The sequence below is a fragment of the Lingula anatina genome, chromosome 6 (assembly GCF_051362555.1).
Source record: "Lingula anatina isolate TDL-2025a chromosome 6, LinAna3.0, whole genome shotgun sequence".
Lineage (NCBI taxonomy): Eukaryota > Metazoa > Brachiopoda > Lingulata > Lingulida > Lingulidae > Lingula > Lingula anatina.
In genome coordinates, this window is record NC_141772.1 from 9,195,149 (window position 1) to 9,219,162 (window position 24,014).

Consider the following 24,014-nt stretch of genomic DNA (forward strand, 5'->3'; position numbering starts at 1 on the left):
CATTTATGAAATCTCAGACAAGATGAATCTCAGGAACCATCAGAATTGAATTAAAAAATGCGAAATTCCACTTTTCCATGGAAAAAGTTATGTCTGTATTCAGTGAAAAGGTCAGCCCTCCTTCTCCTCCTCTCTACTTTTTTATTGCAGATCTGCATCCATCTCAAAAATGATATTTTTGGGTCACAAAAAGTCGAAATTCTGCCAATAATCAGAAAAAAACTTACACCCCAGATATAACAGCCATTATTCATGTCATTTCAAAAGAAAGTATACATCTGAGTCAAATCAATGACATATTTTGTGTAACATTTGTATTATTTTGACTTCCCTCATTATTTTCACTGTTTTATTCAATAATGCCCTCCAAGAAATCAACAGTAATTAAAAACAACAAAAATTTATATTAACAAACAAAATATCTGCATCACTAACAAAACCAAAATGTTCACTTTCTTTGTGGAAACCTTTCATTAAATTGCATCTAAGACTTGACACAACAACCCCCACCAACCACCAGGAAGAACCCTGCCCCCCCCCCCCCCCCCCCCCAATTTCCTGTAGTACTACGTATCCAGGATACTATGAACTCAAATTGTTCACAGTCACATTTACACTATATAATGGACAAAGATCCTTCTTTGTGTCATCACAGCCATCTCCCTTTTTTCCCCAGAAATAATACTTCAAATATAATACTCCAAACTAGAATAGTAAAGTAGCTTCATAATAGGCAATTATATACAGGAAATGAGTTCTACTCTGGGATAAGGATTAAAGCTCAATTCTTAGTAAGTAATATAAATACAACATATCTTGAATCTAATCTTATCCATCCATTTCTTTTTATCCAGTGTAGTATGACAGCAGCCAAGAGAACATATGGATGTACACATTTTTAAATTGAAATGTTCATCTAACTATTAATATCATTATTGTCATTAATATTCAAATTTTAGATTAAAAAGACTTTTATTAATTGACTATATCCAGAAGGTTAAGAATATTGGAGTTCAAAGGTCAAGACTGTTCAACGTGTATACCAACAAGCGTCTACAAAGTCAACTCTTATTTAGTCACCGGTTTAAATGTCTATTGTTTCAATCTCAAATGACACTTTCTGATAGTGTTAAAATGTGTATGGCATGGGTTTCTAATTTCTTTCCTTCAAAAGCATATTATTTACTAGTACATGCTTCTGTTGGGGGCATCACTTTCAAGGGCCTAAAAATGTATCACTTTTTTTTTCATTTTAGGCCTCAGAGAGGTAGAGATAATGTTTCCATCTTGCCCATGTTTCTATGTTATATTTAAACTCCACAAATGCTCATATGTGCTTTCCCTTGGCTTCAGTTTAAATATAGAAGAATGAACTTACCCATTTCTGGATTCCCCAAACATGATGTACTGCAATTCCCAATGTTAACTCCCTGGGAGCATATTCTGTTCACCTGTAATAAAAATAATGTGAGTGCACTGACTAATTCCTACAATCTAAAAACATTACACTTAGAAAAGATGCAAAATGCATATATTTGAGGGCCAGTTGTTTAAAAAATTAAACATCTGCTGACATAAAATTCTGTAATGCATCTTTCTTTTCTTTCTTTTTTCTTTTGAAATTTCAAATTGAAAAATTTAATTCAAAACCATCAAAAATATAACTGATACTTGAAAAATAACTACCTAACAAATGCATTATCCAAGTAAGTTGCAAGACTACATAAGGAAATTATACTAGGTGCATTTTTTTCAACACACTTTACTTCATCGATTGTTTCAAAATTAAATAATTCATTTCAAATTAAGTCACTTACATTATAAAAGTGGCATAAAAATCACATTTATATGTTCTGATGTTATCAGCAAATTAGGGTAAAATGTTAATCTGAACATCTTTCATAATAAATTTTGTGAACCCCCATGAAAACAAACAAACACTCTCTCTCTCTCTCTCTCTCTCTCTCTCTCTCTCTCTCTCTCTCTCTCTCTCTCTCTCTCTCTCAGAAGACACTGATCCAGGTAATTTTAAATAGGAAAAGACACTCGCTCTTCCAGTTTTCACTCACCTCACTTTGTGACGTACTACACAAGAAGGCATAGCTGGTTTGTACTTCACGTCCTGTCAACTCTTTCCTTTTCTCATAAAACTGAAAAAAAAAGACCGAAACTCTGTTGACTATTGGAATTTTTTTCACCTACATGTCAAAAATAAAGGATAGGAATGATTCTTAAAAAGCATATCCATGCCTGGTGTTGCAAATTGAAACAGAATATATATAAGACAGTTTTTATTCATTTCTTTATTTCTTTTCTCTTTTTTCTTTCTTTTAAGTAATCAGCTTCCAATTAAATAAAACCCTTCAAGTATCATAAATATCACCACTGATTCTTAAAAAGTATGAAAATAGATCAAATAAAATTGCTCAGAGCAAAGCCTTGCAAATTATATAATATCAAAAAACAAACACGAAAAATCTCTTACTAGTAAATGGCCTCTACCTCTATGGCCTCTATCACAAAAATAAAAATAAATAAAATACCAGCAGAGAATAACACTTGTGACTAAACCATGCAGAGCACTGTCATCAATGATCCCACAGTAAAAAAAAAATAGGAGGCCATTTCTATTCTCTCTCTCTCTCACACACACACACACACACACACACACACACACACACACACACACACACACACACACACACACACACACACACACACACTGGGTGAAATAAAATGCCTAATGAGAAAATGATCACTTTTGCAACTCGTCTCGTCTAATAATCCTTCAGTTTTCAGAAAAGGTTCTACCAACATTTTTACTGGTGGTTAATTTCACTTATAAATCATCCTTCACTTGTTTTCTGTTTCTAAATAGTCAGTAGCTATGTACAACAAATGTAATACTTTATAATATCATAATTGTCTACATATTCTGTTAAAAAAAATCCAATATTTCTTTACCTATGTATGGTTAATTAGAGTAACTTTCCTTTGAATCGCCCATTGGTTTTCAAACTGTCAATAGTAATCCACAACAAATCTAATACTTGGTAACCTTATGAATGCACTAATTACTTCAGCAGATGTCTAATAAACAACATTTGCAGGAAACTAATTAGTACAGGGTGGTATGAAGAATATAAGAATTCCGTATTAAGAATCACACTCTTGATTATGGATTATATTCAACATCATAGTCTTAACATGATATATAAAGGTGTCACATCTCAACTTCAGATGACCCCAGTATTTTCTCCACATGCAACAAATAAGTAGACCGGGGGTCTGTGCTATGGAAGAATTCTGGCCAGATCTCTGTCTGAAATTTCTGACCAAAAATTTGGTCTACTTTAGTTCATTCAAAGTGCGTGTGCGCATGTGTGTGTGTGTGTGTGTGTTTGTGCATGCATATTTCACTGTGTATGTATGTGTGTGTGTGTGCATGTGTGTCACCGTGTTTTTGCGTAAGTTTGTGAGTGTAATTGACTGTGTGTCTGTTTGTGCATGCGTGCATGCATAGTGTTTACAAACATTTTGCATATATGTATGTATGTATGTATGTATGTGTATATATATGTATATATATATATATATATAATTTCAAACCCTCCGTTTCACCAGGTTATACCATTTTTTTCAGCAAACCTCTCCTTTTCATGCACAAGGATATAAAAACAATTTGATTTCTTTATGTCTACACAAAGCTATAACAATGAATAAGTCACATCATGGTTTAATATCTATAGTATATGTACCTGTCTGTAAAGATTTTTCAACATAATTCACAAAGTATCTATTAACCACTTCTGTTCTGTTTAAAAAACTTTGCCAAACAACAAATCTTTAATCATATAAATGTTAAATTGGCCAAAATAAATTATTTCTCTATCTTACAATTATATTTATGTGTTAGCCTCCACTTTAAGTGTGATGAACTGTGATAGTTAGGTTCCTCCGAAAACTTTTTTTTTTTTTAAAAACCAGCACCTTAACAATGTACCATATATTTTAATGGTCTGTAGGCAAATCCAGGCATTTCTACTAGCTAACAATCAATATAGCCAATACCTGCATTGTGAGTCTTACAATTATAATGAGGCTCGTTCTAATAAATAGATTGATTTTTTTTTCCTCCACTCTCCTGGTGGTTGATGATTTATTCCTTTGTCTGCCTACAAAGTGCATTAAATTTACATGACACGTTTTCTTCAAATCGTCATCCCTTTAAAAAATGTGGGATCATTATGCCAACATTAAACATATAGTTCTGAATACATTTTAATTACCATGTTCAGGGGAAATGAAGTTGGTGAAGAAAAGCTGCATTTTTAGGATGATGGACACTTGTTAAGGGGGGGGGGGGGGGTTAAGGGGGGAGAGGGGGGAGCAGGAGTGCTGGCCAGGCAACAGCCCAACTGTCTTCTAGACTCCTTGTTTTAATTTCAAACATTCAACTTTTCAGATTTAATTATTAGATCATATGGAACCTATACAGTACAGCCTGCCTTAGTATGAAAATTTACCTGGACATCCTATATCAAAATAATGGCTAAACACCTGGTCCAGTTTTATCAATACTGGATACTGCTATCCCACGGATAATGGGATCGTCGGATAATGCTAATTAGAAAAAAATTGCTATCCTCTAGACTGTTATCCTAAGGATAACAAAGCTTTGTTATCCTAAGGATAACAGCAACTATTAACAAGTGGATAGCAATATCCGAGACAAAAATAAAAACCTGGCCTTTGGGAAATGTTACTTTACCAAAGTATGACTGTCAAGAGAACAACAATAAATGTTATCCTTCGGATTTCCTTAGGATTGAACTATCCAGCCTAGGTGAAACCTATTCTTAGACTGTGTTCCCATAAACCCATTGTACTAGCTGGATTGATCCTACTCTGTGGGGCTTTTAGTGTAATCAGCTTAAGTGTCTGGCACGCCCCTGAGTAGGTGTGCCAGATATTGATAGAAGCCGAAGACACTGCATACAAATTAGCAAGAATCCCTGCCAAGTTAGATCGATCCAGCTAGCAAGATTGGGTTGTGGGAAGGGGCCTTTGGTTTCACGCAGCCCCAGACGATCCCATATCGTTAGGCACGTGTCTTCAGAATGACACACTCATGACAGCAAACAGGTTTTCTATTGCTCATCATATCCTAAAGCAAAAGAGGGGAAGGTGGCATCTACCGCACCTTTCTCTTCCACAAAGCAGACACATGCTTGTAAAAGTTTTCCACACTATTACTTCCCTTAAACATCATATTTAATTATCCTTAGACACCCAAAGCTTTATTGTACTTTTTTTCTTCTATGGTATCAACATTACTGTTCAACACCCAAAGCTTTGATCCACTGTTTCTTCTGTAAAATATAAAACCTCATATTTTTTTAAATACCCACCACCTTCTGTAATAATTTATTGTGAACCAGCCATGCTTTGGTGAATTTAAAATTCTTCTCTGCTGCGGGATCCCTAAAACTCCTCTGTATCAGTGGATAGAGGTCTTGGAGATATTCTCTGGAGCCGAGGTCAACTACTTCTAGGAGACCTGCAAGACAGAAAATCCATCATTAACCTCTCAGTTCTATGGCTGAATTATGTATAAACTGAAAATCCTGAAAACGTTCCTTGCCATTTTTCATCGCATTTAGAAAATGATCAGAATGAAAACTAAAATCTGCAAATAAAGCATAATCCTGAAAAATTTAACCCATACAATTATATGAGGCTATCAATAATTTTAACTACACTGACAGTGTTACATGGAAAAATTAAGCTTGCTCGTATATATTTCTGGGGGAAGTTAATTGTAAAGTCCACAACTGGTTTCAGTTTATAGAAGTTTATTTATTACTGCTACATAACCATCTCAATCTCCATTTCAAAGTGTAAGACTAATGGCTGAAAATAGCAACAGCTACAAAAAAATGGTCCCTTGAAGCCCACAACTCATATATATCATTATGTGACAAGTGCAATGTCAGTATGACTTTTCTCTGTAAGTTACTAATATGATATTTGAAACCCAAAAAGACAAGCACAACTGTAACAGACAGTGACAAAGAGAAATTATAGTCTGGCTGCAGATACATGCTGAAAAAAACCTTGATAATACACACGAGGTGATGTAAATGAGGAAATTGAAAAGTAACAATGCTCTTACCTTATCTGATTACAGATATTTAGACCTTTACTGACAATGCAAACAGACAGAAAATACCTTAGAAAAAAATATTTTACAAAGAGCATCTTGACAGCGCAGATTTTCATCAACCTGAAGGTAAAACGTAACTTACTAATAATGAAATTAAGTTTTAAAAATCTTGCTAAAACCTTTAGCCCGCGATCATTCAAAAATGTACACATTTTTTTTTTTTTTGATCTCTTGAAGAAATGTGAACATTACCTCAATCAACGATAGTGATTCACTTTTAAAAATATCTTGTAACTATTACATCAACACTGATAAAAAAGTACTAAATGACCTCCTTTGGTGGAAGAGATAAAAAAAGAACAGCATACAACTGAGCTGGATATATCTATAATTGGCAAAAAATACTCCCATAAATTCCCTTTTTGATAAAGGAACACATATAATTACTAGTAGAAATATAATCATATGGTAATGCACTGATGATAAAAACAAAAATAATTTGCCTCAAGCACTCAATGCTGTTCACAATAGGACTATAGTAGTTGCTACTGGTACATGCATGCAAAATTTGAAAAGCAAATTGAAACTATAAGGGCTGCATTTCTAGTAAATGATTAAGTGATGGTTCGGTCAAACAAAGACCTACCCCTATATGACAGTTTACAGTTTTATAAGTGAATCTCTTTTGTTAAAAATGATCATAAAATTTCACATTGTCAACTAGAAATTCATCTTCAACTCAGATCCAGATAATCCATGGGGAATTGAAGTTAGAGAATTGAAATAATTTTATTTAAATTATTCAGTTTATCAAAATGGCAATTTTCGCCCCTGTACTAATAAGGTACCCTGAGCGTCAGAGCAACGTAAAAGCTAGCTTGCTAAATATACCTTGTGGTGGAGTCGCTTTTACTAACTCTGAAGACCAGCGGCCATGAAAGTTTTCCATCAATCAAATAGAACTGCTCCGCAGTGAAAATGCAGTTGAATGTCATCAGACCAAAATAAAATGTAAAACAAATTTAATTCTGCTTTATTTAATTTTATCTGCTGTATTTAAGATGTAAGGTGAAAAAATAAATAATATTCTTCGGAAAGAAAAGATATATCCAATGTTTTTGTATTTTTTGCTTATCAAAGAACATTTAGTCCTGAGATATACACGTGCACAATACATGTGCTTGCCGTGTGCCAAATTTGACAGCTACACTGTATGCCCGATACCACTATAAGGGCTGCGCAATGGCTACACGAAAATAAGTTTTTACAGCAGAATGTTGCTTGTATTGTGGCACTGACCTTCGACTGCAAGATATTTTCATTTCAAACATCTAACTCCGCGTCAGGCACTTTAATTGCTTCTTGTCTCGCCTGCACGAGACTTCAGCACAAGGCGGGAAAGACAGCTCCAGGCAGCCAAACCTGTGACGTACGAGACTTATGACTTCCAAATACGGATCCAGGCAGATACAGCTGTGACGTGTGACTTCCAAATATGGAAGCGCCCCAGGCAGAATTTTGAAGAAGAACGCCCCCGAGTTGCCACTGTTCGCTAGAGTCTGGTATTGCTACTATGGGTTATATATGAAATCAAGATCCAGCTGGCAATACCGGAATCTAGAACCTAGGGTATAATAAGGCTGCCCGACACAGATTCATTAAAATGCATTCATATGAAGTCATACAATTTGGGTTATCTTATAAACAACCAATTGAAAGAAGAGCACTTTCAAACTTCTCTATGCAAAAACTTTGGAGGACTACAAGCTCAGCATTTGTTTCCAAAAATCAAGCTTAAAAAAATATTAGCAGTCGCTAACAACAGTTTCTCTTAAACGGTTTATAACCAGTAGAAGAACAATCTCTAGGAAAGAAAACAATGGGCTGCACATACTGATTATTATAAAAATACTTGCACATAAAATTGTCTTGTTTTAGGATTATTTTAAACAGATCAGTGGACAAAACTTTAAATAGTATTACTAGCATTTTAATAACACATAGTGAAGTTGCCTGCCAGTGGAATATATATGGATATTCTCAGGGTTCAGTGCTTGACCTTTGTGCCCAAAGTACTGCACTTTTTGATAGGAACACGGGAGAATAATAGAATGGATATGAATAAATGCTTTTGTTGTTAATTCTGGTAATTCAAGACTTGATCCTGGTTCATTCACCGGAAAAGACCCTTGATTGAGGTAATGCACAAAATGCACAGGACTTGCAAGACAACCACAAGTGCGTTGTTTAGTACCACTCGTGGGTTGAATAAAAAAATGAAAGCAACGCCATGGCACTTCAAAAACGATAAATAAGCTTACCTTTCTTATTTTGCTTCGGGATAGTGAATTTCTTCAGGCCATCTATATCGTCTGTAGCCAAATCACTGTCTATCGAGGACCCCCTACGTGACACAACAGGGCTAGGAGCAACAGAGTCCTCTTCCTCTTTTTTCGGTGGGGTTTTCCCCAGGACAGAGGCGGTCTTGTCCGTGTGCTGATTGTCAGCAATGCCATCGGATCCAATGGAGCCGCTCTGTATCAGTTTGTCGAACAAATTCTCCATTTCAAATGACATTCGTGCAAGATTTTGTTCCAAAACATTGTCGCGCTTCCTACAGGGACGACTCCATGTGTCTTTGGTCCAATCAGATCGGGTGTTTGTTTTTAGAAATGACGTGTATGTAAGCGCTGCGTTGAATGGCTACTTGCAAAAATCTCACCTACTGCAATCGTAGAAAATTGATCCACTGGAAAATGAAAGCAATATACTGGCAAATGGTGATGACAGGCGACCTCCTCTCTCTTTTTTTTCAAAATAATATTGGCGCAAACCCCACCAGTAATGATGACAATACCGAATCTGATATCAAAGAACTAAATTTATGTCAATTTGCACTAAATTGGACTGTGGCCCTGTAAAAGTTTTATTTACATTTGAATTTTAATTTCCCTGGTGTATAATGAAAGTAGTTGTATAAAATATCCCCAGTTTTCTAGGGCTAACAATTCTAGTAACCAGACACTTGCTTACGTATGGCAAAGGAGTAGCCCAAGCACCATTCAACCTAACCCCTCCCCCTCCATGTACAAACACACGCACACACACACACACTATTAAAGATGCCACAGATTGTTGCCTACTGTTGCATTGTAGTCGCATAAGGATAAAGACAGGTGCAAAACAGAGTAATGAGGGGCACAGCAATGTGAAATGCTTGGTTAAGCCTTTTTTTCCAAGTACACGTGGGGGGGGGGGGGGGGGGGGGTAACATATTTTAATTGGTGCCACCCCAGCAGGCACACAACGTTGATTCAACGTTGAATCAACGTTGTGTGCCTGCTGGGACAAGTACTTTTTTTTTCAAAGAAATCATTTATGTTAACTTGAAATGCTCAAATATAGGGACAATATTTTTTTCAAGTGATACTTTTTACTCCTACAGTTCAGACATATAATTATTACAACTTTTATTAGCTGAGAATGATCACTGCTTGAACATTCTGAGAAAAAAACAGTTACAATTAATGAAATGATCTTACATACACATTCCACAAGTACATTTTTTTGGAATTAAGTCATTAACATTCATTTCAAACCAATTTGAAATGAGAAAAATTATTAACATTACTAGTGTAAGCATCATGTCATTGTTTTAAGTTTATCCTATCAATCACAAATACCAAAATCATTTCACAACAATGTTGACAAATCTTCACCATATTCTAGGTACGTAGAGTCATTCAATATATCATCACTGAATCGATCTGACACCAAATCTTACCAGTTATAAACACACTACTCAGCGATACTCGTGAACCAAAAATAATTCAATCTTATTTTTTATTTCTTCCATCACAACTGCACAATAGTGCACACACGCTGTGCTGAGCTGCCAGCTAGCTCAACCAGCTAGCTAACAAGGCTTATTCTTTTCATCATGTTCTTTATTTCACAGTCACAGACCCCAGAGGAAATGAGGGCTTGAGCTTCTTCCACCTTAAAACTTTTTTTAGCAGCATCTGTCTTTAAACACAAAAAGGGGGGACAGATGGGGGGGGGGGGGTTAAGAGGGATTTCCCCTCCCCCCTTTTTTTTTTACTTAATGGTAATTAAAGTTCTCCCTACAATTGAAATTTCTTTGAATTTCTTTGGGTCTGCATGGACAAATATGTATAGTATAAGAGATTGCTCCTGACTGAGAGAGAAGCCATTTGAGTATTGTTACTTTAAAAGTCTTGGAAGGATCTTCTGTAATATTCATTGTAATATGTAGTTCTTATGATGTGGCTTTGACAGGTAAGCGAGATCACCAGTTATAATGTTCATAATATGAGCAGTTCCTTATACTGGGTATCATCATGTTCATAACAACAATAATTTAAAAATAACATGTACAGTGTAGAAACAAAAGAATTTATGTTCAAAAGTATGCAAGTAGAAGATTTCCTGGATTGGAAGGACAGATATTGGAATCTATTTGTACGTAGCTCCCATAATTTAATCTTATGATGTTTTGAGCATCCTTTTCACAATAATGTCATAATGGTTTAAAACCATCCCTTCTGATTTACGCATAAATACATTTACACAAAACTTGTTCTGTCAGTTTTTGTCTTTTGAAGAGTATTCTTTATCATAACTGTTATACTTCTTGTAGTGATAAAGATGATTGAAGTTAAAGAATCCGTAGGGATATTCGTAGAACTTGTCGTAGCCGCTACCCTGACTGCTCCCGACTTCGTCATCATCATTCATAACTGAGTCATCCTCCTGGAATTGACAAAAAATAATTAACAATTTCAAGGTTAACATATTTCAAGAAAAACAATATTAAGAACTGATTGTTGTATCCGATGTAAGTAGTTATAGTCTTTTAGAAATAACCACTAAAAAAACACCTTAAAATCACTACAAATATACATGGCCAGTATTGAAAGAATGAAGAATTTATTTATTGAAAGGGAATAGACAAATAAATATTAAATAAATGATAAACAAACAAACAAACAAACAAACAAACAAATAAATACAAAGGTGTATGTATGATTAAAACAGTTAAAGAAAGACTAAACAAACAAACAAATGATGAAAATTATTAATAGGAAATAAAAAATTCCCATGGACCACTAACCTGATCGCACTCCACTTCGCTCCCATCTGAATTCCAGCCTCCTCCTGACCCTGACCCCTCAGAGTGACCTCTGGTGGAACATCCTGGAGTAAGAAAATAGAAACATGCCCATGCAGTACGTAACATCAACATTTTTATTCAGCCTGTCATATACACTGCATGCCAGAATTATTAAATGTGAAAAAGATATTTAAATATCAAAACATTATAGTTAAATTGTTGTAATATTATGGCTCTCAGATCTTACCTTTTCTTTGTCTTATTTGAGTGTCTGGTACTGATTTACCACACAAGAGGCTTTTACAAGCTACAATTTCATAGTTGCTTCCTAAAAATAAATTATTTTGAAAAGATGAGCACAATACTTTAAGAAGTAGGTTTAATTAAAACGCTATATTAGTTATACACCAAATATTGTGGAAACATTGATGAAGTAAAGTATATAGTCTAACTTTTTTTCTACAAACGTTAATCATATTAATTTAATTATCAATCATTTACGTTTCACAATTCTTAAAAATTACAAAGAGAGTGACAAGGTGAAAATGAAAACATATATTAACTGATATATAAAAGATAAACCTGTATGAATCAGAACAGTCACTCTCTCATTAAATACATAACTATTACAAATTAACAAAATGTATCATTTTATAACAAATCACCTATGCAGTCATTGCCATTGTTCTGTGGTTCTGGACAGGAGCAGTTCCTGAACCTTGCCTTGTAGCCACTCCCACAGGACTGGGAACACACACCCCACTCCGCCCACGAACACCAGTCACCATGACCTGAAATACAGAAACACACACATTACGTATGTTTTGGGTAAAAAGAAAAGAGGGAAGATCAAGAACAGCATGGTGCAGAACTGTGTCCGAGTTGTGAAGAGTCAACTGCATGTACTGGGTATAGTACATGTCAGACTGTACAGTATAAGTACTTACTTGGGCATGTTATATTGTTGTGACACTTCCTTTGTTCAGTAGCATCTCCCATACAGTTAAGGCCGCCCAGTTTGGGGCTGGGGTTGTTACAAGCTCGGAATCTGAGCTGCACCCCTCTGATACCACTACACGGTGGAGCCTCACACGTACTCCAGGAGGACCACGACGACCAGCCACCATTAACTGATGGAAAACGAAAGGTAATAAAATAAATAATTTTTTTTAATGAATAAATAAATTTTCTTGAAACATTGTTTTGTTCAATATATACCTTTTAAAATGTTGATTGAAAGTCCATGGACATAAAAGTTACAAAATTAATCTATAATAATCAAAAGATATTAAAATATATATTTGGTGTTTGATAAATTTAAACAATTCTTATAATTATGATCATGCTGCCTTAGAGGTTACTTTTGGAACAAATACATGTACATGTCAGCTCCCATTTCCATCCCCATTGACTCTGTATATTGCCCTAACACATTAATGGTATATTTCCATCCATCCATCCATGTTCAAATGGGTGAGAGGCAAATATGGGCATTTTCACTTAAAAGTTAAGGAAATCTTGTTCTGCAAACTGTTTATATACAGTTTTATCTTTCATGCATTCATCCAACCAAGAGATCTGTTTGTGTCGTGTGCATGTGTGTGTGTGTGTGTGTGTGTGTGTGTGTGTGTGTGTGTGTTTACCCCATGTCAAACTTTAAAAAAAATTAAGTATTTTTCAATACCTGGACATGCTATATCCACATAACAAGAGAGTACATCAGTGTCATTGCCAGTGCATGGCCGGCCACCAAAACGTGGTCGTGGTGCCACACACTCTCGCGACCTTGTGTGGCTGCCTGTCCCGCATGTCACTGAGCATGGAGTCCAGTCAGTCCACAATGACCAATCACCATCAACTATTGGACAAAAAACATATCAATTTGTTAATTGCATTGAAATTGAATTATAATAAGTTATAATTCTGCTCAGTAATTAAGTAGTACAGGCCTGTAGCCAGGGGGGTTCATTAGAACACCCTTTTCAGGGGCGGATTTAGGCCGTCTTCTGGGTCTTCCGGAAGACGGTCAGATTTTCAAATTTTCATTGACAGGTATCTAATTTTTTCTGTTGGAAGACGGTCAAAATTGGAAGATGAATCAACAAAGATAATTTGGAAGACTGTCAGAAAATAGCTCTGGATCCACCCCTGCTTTTTGCTGGGCAAAGGGCCCCTCTGGGTATAATTTTATCTACTTACACAAAAGCTTTATGGTAAAAAGTCACTTATGAGCCTGTAGTAAGTAACACTTACTCTTTGAATTAATTACCAGTAGAACTTTACTGCACCTCAGGGCTATTACAATTATTTCAATCACTTCACATATGATAATCTTTTAGAACAAAATGGAACACATCTGGCTTAAGTTTTCATAAAATATTACATGCCTTGATTTGCAATTCAAGGTTATTAATGATAATTAAGGCCTACAGAGGTACATAATTTATGGGGTAGCTCAGAAAAGAGACACATTAAAAATTAATTTAACCAATTTATTATATGACTGTATAATCATAAACATTATTCAGTTTGAAGTTAATAATTCTGTGATCACCTACTTGGGCACTTCTTAAGTGTGCATCGTTTCTTTTGTTTGTGCATCCCTGTACATTCCTGGCCGCCATGTTGTGGCGCTGGGTTGTTGCACTCTCGGCTTCGTACTAGTCTGCCATTACCACACGTCTTACTGCAGGTGCTGTAGCCTGACCAGGCACCCCAACCACCATCAACTGAAGCAATGACACAGTGATAGAATGTAAATACAAATCATGGTTTATTTTCTTGGGAAAGGTTGCTTGGACAGATAAGTTGCATTTTTGCTGTGAAATTCTAAATCTTTTATATTATCAAGGCACCTAGGAGAGTTTCAATTATGGATTCCATTTATTTTCCTTCTTTCTTATTTATTAATTTATTTATTGCCAATAGGAAGTTGAATCTTAAAGATAATTCATGAATACATGTATCTCAAACAGTCCAGAAACAATGCACATGCACAAACAACATGCACACACACACGCATGCCTGTTTTGAACCCAACATGTCCTACCTGGACAAGGCTGTGTCTTACAGACTTGACTCTGTGTAGTGTTACCCACGCAGTCCTTGCCTCCATGCTCCGGCCTGGGGCTGTTACAGAACCTCTGTCTTCTCTGAATTCCACCATTACAGCTAGCAGAGCAGGACTCCCAGGGATGCCAAGGACCAAAACCTCCATCAACTGGAATAAAACATGTAGGGCCTATGGGTGTGTCCCCAATGAAACTATCAAACTAGGTAAATTGATCCAACTCTGCTGACACTCTTGCTGAATGCAATTAGATTAATTGAATAGCATGCCTCCTTGAGCAGCTAGGGGATAATATACTTTTTAGTACATTCTATTGCACTCGAAACAAAGTGGAAAAGCTCCCAGGGGACAAATCAATACTTCCTGTCCATACTGACTGGACAATGCTGTCTGTCCATACTAACCTGGACAATACTGCCTGTCCATACTAACCAGGACAATACTACCTGTCCATACTAACCGGGACAATACTGTCTTCCCATACTAACCTTGACAATACTGTCTGTCTATACTATTCTGGACAATACTGTCTGTCTATACTATTCTGGACAATACTGTCTGTCCATACTAACCTGGACAATACCCCATACTGACCTGGACAATACTGTCTGTCCATACAAGGTCTCATCTGGTCTGGAGTGCCGGGGCAGCCACCTGCAGGACATAGCCGTGTTCTCTGCTTGGCTCCAGCTCCACAAGACTTACTGCACTTGCCCCACTCTCCCCATTTGGCCCATTCTGAAAATATGAAAATAATGGTAACCTGGAATGGTATGTACAAAGCACTTGGGTAGCCAAGTAGCTAGGTTGACATGTGATCAGTTACATACATGTACTACCACAGGAGATGTAGAGGAGTTAAGTGTTTCCTCATCCTAGTTTGAAAGGTTGGATCATTTTAAAGTATGTCAAAAAGTGTTTTTCATATATCATATAAGTGCATATGGCAAGAGTTTCCAACACAACACAAATAAATTAAATTTACATGCCAAAAAAAAAAAAAAGAAAGAAAAAAAAAATATAACCCAACCCCAAAAATGTTAAAACTGCTCCTTCTTCAAACTTCTGAAATGCTTTGTTTGATGTTATATTTTAATGTTGGAAAGCTTTTGTAATGTAAAATGTATTAAAACTAACAGATTTTAAAGTATAAAAAAAATCATCTCTCAACAACAAATTATGATGGTATGGCTATCAACTTCACTGTACATTGTATTTCAGATGGTGATATTTTGTATTATATCAGAAATATTTTACCTTTATACCATCATATATTAATCATTGTCATCATTTTTATGATTTCACAGTGTTTGTAGTTACTGTTACAGCAGTAACAACAGCAGTAGTAGCAGCAGTACAGTGGTGTGTTTTTCATTTATTTACCTCCCATCTTATGTAGCGGGGGTTTTGCTGGGGTGGTCTTCATCAAATCACTGCATTTTCTACATTCATAAAACTTCTTCCCAAGCGAGACCTGAAATGGAAAGAAAATACAGAATGTCAGTAAAATGACTTTGAAAATAAAATGCTTTACAAAAGGCAAAGACCAATTACTGAATGCATTTCAACTCATATAATTGTTCTTTTACATTTGCAATTATTATAACATAAATTTGTGTATTGGTATCATAACAGACTGAAATGGACAAATATTTAGCATTGAACCAGTTTTAAAATTAATACAATCTAGCTGACAATGATGAAAATACTGTAGTATTTATTTCATTCAATAGGAATGTGTATAACTGTTACAGTAAAAGACTATAAAAACATGAGTCAACAAGAATGATAAAATAAATTACTTTTTCAGTCAAAAACATAAAAGTTTAAATTTATAACATGTAACTAGTATACAACGGCAAAATGGTGGGTTTTATTCTTTGGATCAAAAACGTATTAATATAATAATAGCTCACCAGAGCCACTGCGTAGCCATCTGCGTTACTTCTGGCACAGCAGTGCTGTGGGGTGGGATACTTCCTGCGTACGATACCTTTACATCCTGAAACCTTGGTCACATAGCGGCGGAAACAGTAATAATCAGCACCTGTAACTGAATGATGACAGCGAATTTTAGACAAATGTTTGAACGAGGAATAAGAATTTCTTACTTTTTCTAATAGTTAATATTGATTTTTTTTTAATAATGAAGAGAGTACAAGTGTATTAAGATATCAATCAGCACCTGTGACTGGATGATAGTGAATTCTAGATAAATGTTTGAAAGATTTATAAGGTCTTTTAAGGAATTTCTTTCTTTTTTCTAATAGATAATATTAATTTTTAATAATGAAGATCGTATAAGTACAAAGATATCAAGTCATATAAAAAAATAGTTTGTACAAAATATTAATGCCTCATCTTGCAATCATGAGCAGAAAATTGCTAAATGACGCACACTAGCAAGAATCCCAACTCCACTTCCTGTCGCGATCAATATTTCACACAAAAAATATCAGTCATGCACAATTAGCCAGATTATTTTGGATAAGTGCACTTAACATTATTACTGGTATAGACAATTTCACTTCCACAGACAGCTAGAGAATATGAAAATGTGTGACAGTGTGTAGTGAAGTGAGACAATTAATTAATATCCAGTTGGTGCCAGCAAGAAAAACTCTCACCAGTGCCAGCTACAATAGTGCTGGCAAGTAAAATTCTTACCACTGAATCAAAATACTCAACTAGCAAAAATTAATTTCAAAACAAACCACAATGTACGCACCTGACTTTTTAAAAGTTCTCTCTCCAAATCTAGATGAGACCAGAAGAATTTCCGTCATGTCTAGAATGTGACGGTGACAGGGGAGATAACGTGGGCCATACCAGGGAAGATAAGTTTTATATTTACCATTTGTCTTTACCCTCAATAAATAAAGTTTAATAAATAAACAGATCTCGGTATGTTCACCCTAAGGATCAGCAGTTACTGAAAACTTAACATGGTGACCTATTATAAATGTAAGTATATTTTTTTGTTTTTATTGCTGATAATAGAGGTGAATTTCCTCTGAAACTCAGGGTGACAAAACTATAGTAACAGCTCGGTCTTTTCATTGGGCAAAAAACAATCAACTTTTTATACACATAATTTGGAACCACAAAAAAATTATATACTTAGCATATAACATTTCTGGTGCCTTTACTGCATAGAATAGAACTATTATGGTAGCCTATATTTCTATTTTGATGCTACTGTACCACTAAATAGTAATGCTTTAATTTTTTTGTTTAATTTATGACTTAAAAAATAAAGAATCTGTAAAATCCACACTTTTTCCATTGAAAAGATAGAGCCATTACCGTATGAACACTGAGACATCTTGCAAAAGGAGATGCACAAATATTCCTTTTCATGTATTACTGCATGGGGTGGTTCATCATTTATCATCTGTCAGCAAATTTTACCAAGGATCTTCATAAAATTCTCCCACAAATTTTGGCCCTATTTTTAGAGTGTCTAGTCCAATTCCTGTAACAGCTATTACCTTTTCCTGAAAGCTGCAAATACCATCTATTTTCTACCTTGAGCAAATTCTTTTCAATCATTTTCTCAAAATTCCCTGCTGGTAAAAAGAGCTTGGTCAAATGTCAACAAATTGTGGAAGCATCTTCTAATTACAAACTATAATAGAGTGAGCATACAGAAGAAATTCAGAATTCAATTTACTAAATTTATTTCAAAGCTACGGTAAAGTCTTGAAAATTTCGTCGCTTAAAAAATAATTAATATTTTTAATTGAGTAAATCCGACTAATTTTTCAAAATTACCTCTCACAGACTCCTGGGCATGACGAAATTTTCAAAAATCCGGCCTTTGGACTTTTATCCTTAGCGACTGTTATCTTTGACCCTCCTATATGGTGGGACATTTATTACTACTTCCTAAGTCATTTTCTGGTGGTAAATAATAATCTATTTATTAGTGAATCTCGATTAAGTTATATTTAACTAACTGTACCCGAAAACATGTTGAGAATAATTTTCTCGGTAAGAAACATACCTCCTGATAGAGGAGAAGGATCAAGATAAGCCTGATTGCAACCTTGCATCATAACCTGGACGCGACATGTTAAAAAAAATACGCACTTGGGAACGTTTGCTGCATGCAGGGCTTTTCCCAGGATTGAGTGTCAGGCCTTCTAAAATTACCATCTGTAACTTCCTAAAAATTTACAGGGAGTTAAAATAATGATCTCCCGTTGACGATCTTCCGCAATTTAAGTTCCTTGAACTAATATCTTATCTTCTCGTCTCGTTTGGATCGCGAACGATCTGTTGACGATATTACGCGAACGATTCTCCGCTGAAGATATGAAAATTGCCATCTCGTCCCATTCGCATTGCGAACGATCTCCATGTACGAGCCAGGTAATCGTTAAATGGTCCTAAATTGAACATGGACATGAATAGAAGTGACGGGTACATTTCACTTCCAGATAATATCTTGATTTTTTCATTGTGTCTTCCTCATTTAGGACAGCCGCCGATAACAATAACGGCGTTACAAATGACAAAGCCGCGGCCTGTGTCGTCTATTTGCCGGCTTGATAACGCACCTTAAGCCAGGTAATAGTAATGCAACTAAAGACAAAGGCCGACGTTCCCGCAATTGAGAACAGGAATTCATATCTAAACCATCTATATTGTGAGTAACCGCTCGCAGGGGCGCACCATTGTTCCTATCTCCCATTGAGAGTGTTATCGGCAATGATATCCTGATCGTATCATTGTCTTGAATCAACTGACGCATTACCTTCATGTTTGAGCTGGACAACGCGGCCATATTTGGTGACGAACTTTTCAAAAATTATCGAGTACCTCATTTTCTAGGTCGACGAAGTTTTCAAAGGGAAAAAAATTACGTCGGCGGAAAATCGTCTGCCGACGAAATTTTCAAGAACGACGAAATTTTCAAGACTTTACCGTAATGAAGTATATACAGCACTCAGTCTGGTGAATCCAATTTCATTTTAATACAGGAAAGGGGGGTGGGGTGGGCGTGGGGGGGGGTTCATTTGAGCCCCCTAACAGCTCTGCCCAGCTCTCCCTGCTATGGAGATTTAAGCAGCATTGATGCAGGGCCTCAAATCCTTTCATCCATTTTGATAAGAGGTGGGGCACAATTGATCACGTTGTCTTGGAAAAAAGGAGACTGACAACTTCACACTCTATATCTGCCACATACACAATTACTAGTAAAGAAAGATCAGACTCCAGCAAGGAGTACAATTCAAAAAGATAAGATAATAAAATATGTATCATGAGTGAATGGTAAATTGACTCTGGGTCAAACAACATTGTATGTAAGTGATCACTGAAACATCTACTGGTGTATAATGAAAAATGCAAATGTACTTTAATTGGCAGTACATTTAAAGGATCTATAGTATATACTTATAAAACTTATCAAATGGTAGCATTTAAAACTATTTAAGTAAAGGTCTACTTCAGCCCATGAGGATTTGTTGTGTTAAAAATAGAGTGTAAACAAGGATAGATTTAACAAGAAAAAAGTGCAAAAAAAAAAAAAAAATAGAGTAAAAAAAGCACCCAACTGTGACAGATCTACTAATATGATCTAAAGATTTACAAGAGACTTTAAGTCATTTTAGCTGAAATGAAAAAAAAAAAAAAAAAAAAGAAATGTCTTCCAGTGCTACAGGTATGTGAAAACACTTAAAGACTATTTACCCATGCAGTATTAGTATTTGAACTAGCTCATGATAGGCACGCAATCTCAAAGCAAGATCGCACCTATACTTGCTTATCAGCAAATATGTTTGCTCTGAGAGGAAAAGTGGAGGAATTATACACCTGATAAATCAGGCTTATTTGTTGCTACAGAGTAACAAAGATGTCACCTGAAGCTCTTGGGAAGAGATTATGGAGATTAACCTGCAGAGGTGACACTGTACTGACACAAGGGTCGCGTGGGTTCAGAGCACCTGCAAACGGCACCTTTCCAGTTAATTTTTGCTTAAAATTCCAATGTTTTTTTAATCTGAGAGGCCTAATTGTTATCTGCACTGGGTATTTTCTCTATTTAAAATTCTTAAATCACGAGTAACACATTTAGTTTTAAAAAGGCCAATTGTTTTGTTCTTATTCTTCTTAATGTGCTTATCATCATTTTATGTTAAATATCCTAATAAATGAATAAATTTCCTGGACTATTAAATGTTCCGTAATGTTATACAAAACAGTGTAACCATAACAACAAAATAATTGAGGCAATCCAAGTACATTATCTATAATCCAATTATGCCCTGTTAGTATTCAATTTTCCATGCAGCTGATTGACTTTTTGATGGTGCATTAAACTTTCAGCTATGGTGAAATCATGCTACATAACTTTATCTTTGTTTCTTCTCAATCAGATGCCTGTAGCCTGTGCAAAAAGGGTTTATGTTACATTTAATAGGAAAATATGTAAAAAAAAAAATTCAAAGCCAATCAACATGTACAATTTCTTGATAGTTGGTAATAATTTAATACTAGCTAGTACATGTGCACATGGAGTTAAAGTTACAGTACTGTAGTAATGAAACTTTATTTGCTGAGGGTAAGAGCTTGGCAGATATAAAAGATATCTTCCCCAATGACCCTCATGGGATTCTGTTTACTTTAGTTAATATAAAAAAACACTTTGCTAATACTACCAAGATTAATAATAAAAAAAAGAATTACAAATTGAAGTGTTAAAGAATTGAGAAGAGAATTAAAATAAAGAAAAATTTGCATATTTACCTGTCTCTAGACAACTGGCCATCAAACACAATACAATAAGCTCCCTCCACATTGCTGTATTGTCCAGTCAAACTGACCAATCTCCACCAAAGTATCTGACCAAGCGATATGCAATCTAATGACACAGGAGATGTCTAAGCGGAATTCGATATACTCCTATCTCCACCTGATTAGCAGGGTGATCACCAGCAGTCATTCATCAACGAGAGAAAGTGATCCTAGCTGTTTCCTTTTTCCAAAATCCCCTTCCTTCACTGATCTGGATTTCTCCTCAGGGTATCCTTAGTAGCAAGGGTAATATCATATAACTGATGTTACCAGGAAATTAATATACCTGTTTATAAACTGGATTCCATATGTTGGTGCAAATGTCAAGATATCCCTCTTTGGGTGATCTCTTGAGTAAAAGAGAGATGGAATGTTCTGGAAATCCTCCTATAGTTGAAATCTCCAGTTGGCTAAACTGCTAAAGATCCATTTAACCCTCCCACAGAGTTCTTCTAGAAGGAGAACGACCAGGAGAATGCTGCTTTAGCTCCACTGCTCCACTGAGAAAACTCCTAGGATTACTTTCCAAATCAAGATCTTTGGTATCGATAACAACTGATCCCCCCGAGAGTATCAGTTTCCACTTCACCTTTGAGGAAATTGATTGTTCTTTCTGTGATCACAGGAAGGATGACCAGCAAAGTGAATAAGATTGTGTATTATCTGTTGTCACTGAGTCAACACTCTCACTGCACACATACACACAGATATCCCGACTCCTGATCAATATTTCTTTCTATTGACATACGAGTGTTGAATTTTGATTCAGTCAGATTATTCTCGGCTAAGATGGCAAGTTCTCCTTTGATTTAAATCTTGTATTTACCTGGTTGAGAAAAAAGAAACAAATCCCTTAAAGATAAAGATGAAGACCGCAGTCTACCTGTCTGTCCAAGGGGAAAGCACAGCTTGAATCCTGTGTGTTGTTGTTAGTATATACACTTGCTTGTTCTCAATGGCAGGCAATAGGTAATAGCGTGGGGCTGTGATTTATTATTTACAATTGAAAACTATAAATACAGTGCTAGCTCTTGTAAAGTGTGATAAAACCACAAGGGTAATCTCCTTTTATGTGTGACTGACAAGAGTATTACAAAGCTTTACCAACACCGACGGCACACAGACTTCAGTCTACCTGCCAACAGCTTGGGATTTACAGTGAAATCCAGCACTTAATCCTTTCAGGGCTGTCCAAAAGTGAGGGTATATGGTGCTGAAATGAAAATAAGATTCAAAAGAAGGCACTTTTTCTTTTTCGTACTAAAACATGGTCGTTATTCATTGGGCACTATCAATTACCAATTATCATGCACGTACATAACCTTCATGCCAATTTTAAATAGTGCCATTAATTTTCAAATAAGAGCCCATGAACATGATTAAAAATAAATCTTTTTTATATATTTAAAAAAAACAACAGCAAACGGCATAGTTACAATATAAATGTATCATGGTTTAAAGGTCTGGTAAAAAAAACATGAAATTATCATATAAAAATGAAAATAATTACAAAAATAACAGATTTAGACAAAACATCAGACAGATCTATATTTTTGGCAATTAAAGATACCTTCAAAGAACACAAGGATCGCTAACATGGTATTTCATTAATAAATGCTAAAACACAATTATTTCTATGCAGATGAAAGCGTTACGATATGTTCTATTGGATCTATAATTTTGCAAAAACAAAACAATGTCAAATATCTTAAGAAGTGCTACTGATCGTTTGCCGTTTCCAACCTCCAACTAAATGGGTACCCTGAACATTGCCATCAAAATGAGTTAACAATGAACATTCAGTACCTCTTGGATCCAAGCTCCTATATCTAGTCAACCACACAGCCCCCTTTCCCAGATCTTGTTCTGCTTTCAGGAAACCAAACTCCCGGTGACCCTGTTGACTGCAGTCCTTTGTCACCACCACCTGTTTAATTGAAACATTTCTGTCCTCTGGCAAATTCAGTTTTACCTGTGTTCTGCCACCTGTCAGCTGAAGCGTCACTGGAGCAACTGAGTTCTCCTGATCCTCTTGCTGGCTTTTGTTTGGGATTTGAACAAGGCACTAGCATCTTATTTTAATGGGGAGCCACAAAGGAAACTTTATGAAAAGACTGTTTCATGATGATAAAAGCACACCTTCAAAACTTCCAGCATTATGAATATAAATGTCAGGTGGAATAGTCCCTCTTATTCATGTTTCAAACACATTGCAAAACTATCTGTAATTTGGAAATATTTAAAATAAAAGATGGAAAGTACTATTGAATATAGTAGTCATATTCTACAGTTCAATCAAATGAGATACATTTTTATCCTCTTTTTCTCCCCTAGAAGTAACTGGCACAGGGGTTGAGCATACACATCCCCAAAGAAGAAAGAACAGCTCTATGCACACTTTGTCTGCAGGGAATCAAATGTGTCAGGAAACAGCAACTTGATGAGAGTGCTTCATTTGGGGGCGTGCTGGCCACATAAATGTGTTACAGTAACAGGGGTGGAATCAAAAGAGAAATCTGCTTGTGTAAAATTAGACGTGAAATTGAGTAGTAGTGACAGTTTAGTTCCACCAATAGCTTAAAAATCAATTGCACATAAATGCTTTTTAAAACTTAAAATTGCAGTGCAGCAAAAAAAAAAAAAAAAAAAAAAATTATAAATCAGAATTTACTAAAAAAAAAAGATAATTTATGTTTACCAATATATATAACACTTATTTAACACGCAGACGTGATTTTAGATTAAATGAAAAAAGTCTCTGGGACTAGGTCTGAGGGTCCCCTAAAACGGAAAACCACCACGAAAAATGAATTTCCAATTTTAATTTGAAGAAATATCATGTC

The 24,014-nt window shown here is 35.6% G+C and overlaps 2 protein-coding genes across 3 annotated transcripts in view; both read right to left on the bottom strand.

The window, feature by feature from the left end:
- Positions 1-8,828, bottom strand: part of LOC106172556 (uncharacterized) — a 45,548-nt gene extending 36,720 nt beyond the window's left edge. The window contains exons 1-4 of the mRNA XM_087015556.1: positions 8,488-8,828; positions 5,412-5,560; positions 2,070-2,150; positions 1,379-1,451 (exon numbers count right to left, since the gene is read on the bottom strand). Of these exons, the coding sequence (XP_086871682.1) occupies positions 1,379-1,451; positions 2,070-2,150; positions 5,412-5,560; positions 8,488-8,743 (559 nt within the window). The 5' untranslated portion in view covers positions 8,744-8,828. The remainder of the gene's footprint in view (positions 1-1,378; positions 1,452-2,069; positions 2,151-5,411; positions 5,561-8,487) is intronic.
- Positions 8,829-9,566: 738 nt separating this feature from the next.
- Positions 9,567-23,210, bottom strand: LOC106172551 (properdin). 2 transcript variants are annotated; one of them, XM_087015559.1, is made up of 13 exons: positions 22,978-23,210; positions 21,124-22,384; positions 16,287-16,423; positions 15,754-15,844; positions 14,965-15,108; positions 14,350-14,520; positions 13,859-14,029; positions 12,985-13,158; positions 12,248-12,430; positions 11,966-12,091; positions 11,548-11,628; positions 11,301-11,383; positions 9,567-10,939 (listed from the first exon to the last, which is right to left on the bottom strand). In XM_087015559.1, the coding sequence occupies exons 2-13, from the start codon at positions 21,173-21,175 to the stop codon at positions 10,772-10,774; spliced, it is 1,581 nt and encodes a 526-aa protein (XP_086871685.1). In that variant the 5' UTR covers positions 21,176-22,384; positions 22,978-23,210; the 3' UTR covers positions 9,567-10,771. The 2 variants fall into 2 exon arrangements, with proteins under 2 accessions (XP_086871685.1, XP_086871684.1); XM_087015558.1 differs by lacking the exons at positions 21,124-22,384; positions 22,978-23,210 and adding an exon at positions 17,099-17,171.
- Between the last annotated feature and the right edge of the window lie 804 nt (positions 23,211-24,014).